The sequence below is a fragment of the Monopterus albus genome, unplaced genomic scaffold, assembly GCF_001952655.1.
Source record: "Monopterus albus unplaced genomic scaffold, M_albus_1.0 scaffold113.1, whole genome shotgun sequence".
Classification (NCBI taxonomy): Eukaryota; Metazoa; Chordata; class Actinopteri; order Synbranchiformes; family Synbranchidae; genus Monopterus; species Monopterus albus.
Genome location: NW_018127993.1, coordinates 1,564,455 through 1,565,433, shown reverse-complemented (window position 1 = coordinate 1,565,433; position 979 = coordinate 1,564,455). Strand labels below are relative to the sequence as shown.

At 42.0% G+C, this 979-nt stretch overlaps 1 protein-coding gene across 1 annotated transcript in view; it reads right to left on the bottom strand.

Moving 5' to 3' along the window:
- Positions 1 to 979, bottom strand: part of sec24d (SEC24 homolog D, COPII coat complex component) — a 19,407-nt gene that overhangs the window by 4,822 nt on the left and 13,606 nt on the right. The window contains exons 14-15 of the mRNA XM_020611443.1: positions 442 to 558; positions 11 to 181 (exon numbers count right to left, since the gene is read on the bottom strand). Of these exons, the coding sequence (XP_020467099.1) occupies positions 11 to 181; positions 442 to 558 (288 nt within the window). The remainder of the gene's footprint in view (positions 1 to 10; positions 182 to 441; positions 559 to 979) is intronic.

The following is a 979-nucleotide window of genomic DNA, read 5'->3' as shown; positions in this document are numbered from 1 at the left end:
AAAACTGTACCTGGAAGTTGCTGTACTTGTAGATGGATCCCCCAGTGTGCGAGGGCACATCAGCCATCGTTGCCAAGTCCACATACTGGCTGGGAAAGAGGAAGAGATCCACACAGCAGCCCTGTGCCACACAATCCTTAGATAGCTGCTCATACACTCCTTTCTGAGGTTGGAACAGGATCTTTGAGATAAAAAAAAGACAAAATTCCCCTTTAGCAGCTTTCTCAGAGTTCAAATGGGGCTTAAACTGCAGCATCCACTACAGTGGTTTCAGTTCACTTTCAATGTTGATACATTTCAAATCCTGTAGTAACATATATTTACTTAAAGATACTGTAGTGAACCTAAATCATTTCCGTTTACTGAATTTGCACGGTTTCCCTCCGTCTACCACTACAGGTCAATTTGTTCAGAGTAAGCTGTGAGATACAAGCTACTCACTTTCTCTTTTTCAGTGTTGACCAGCTTCTTGTCATCTCTGTTCTTCAGTTTGCCAGGGGCCTCGGCAGTGGGCATGGACGAGTGGAAGATAAAGAGCTTTCCGCTACATTCAGCAGCCTGGACGGGGGAGAAGCAAGAGAAGATCGCACTAGCGTGTCTAGCATGTTCCTCCATCGGAATCATGAAGGTCAGGAAGTGCAACATTTTACTGTTATTCTAATACTGATATTTATGTACAGACTAATTCCCCTGTGTTGCAAAATCAACTGATAAGCAATACCCAAAATCAACAGGCATGAAAAAAGTTAACAAGACATCACCAACTTGCTGCTGAGTAAGCTGCTTCCAATTAAAATTGTGTGTTAACTTTTCCTTTACTGTGTGCCAAAACAATGACCTCATATCACTGGAAAGTTGGTTTGATGTAAACAATGTCCCAGGAAGACAAAGAAAAGAACCTGTTGCTTCACTGACTTGATAGGTTGAATGAGTTCAGACATCAGTGCCAGCACATATGAAATACTTGGACAAATTTAAA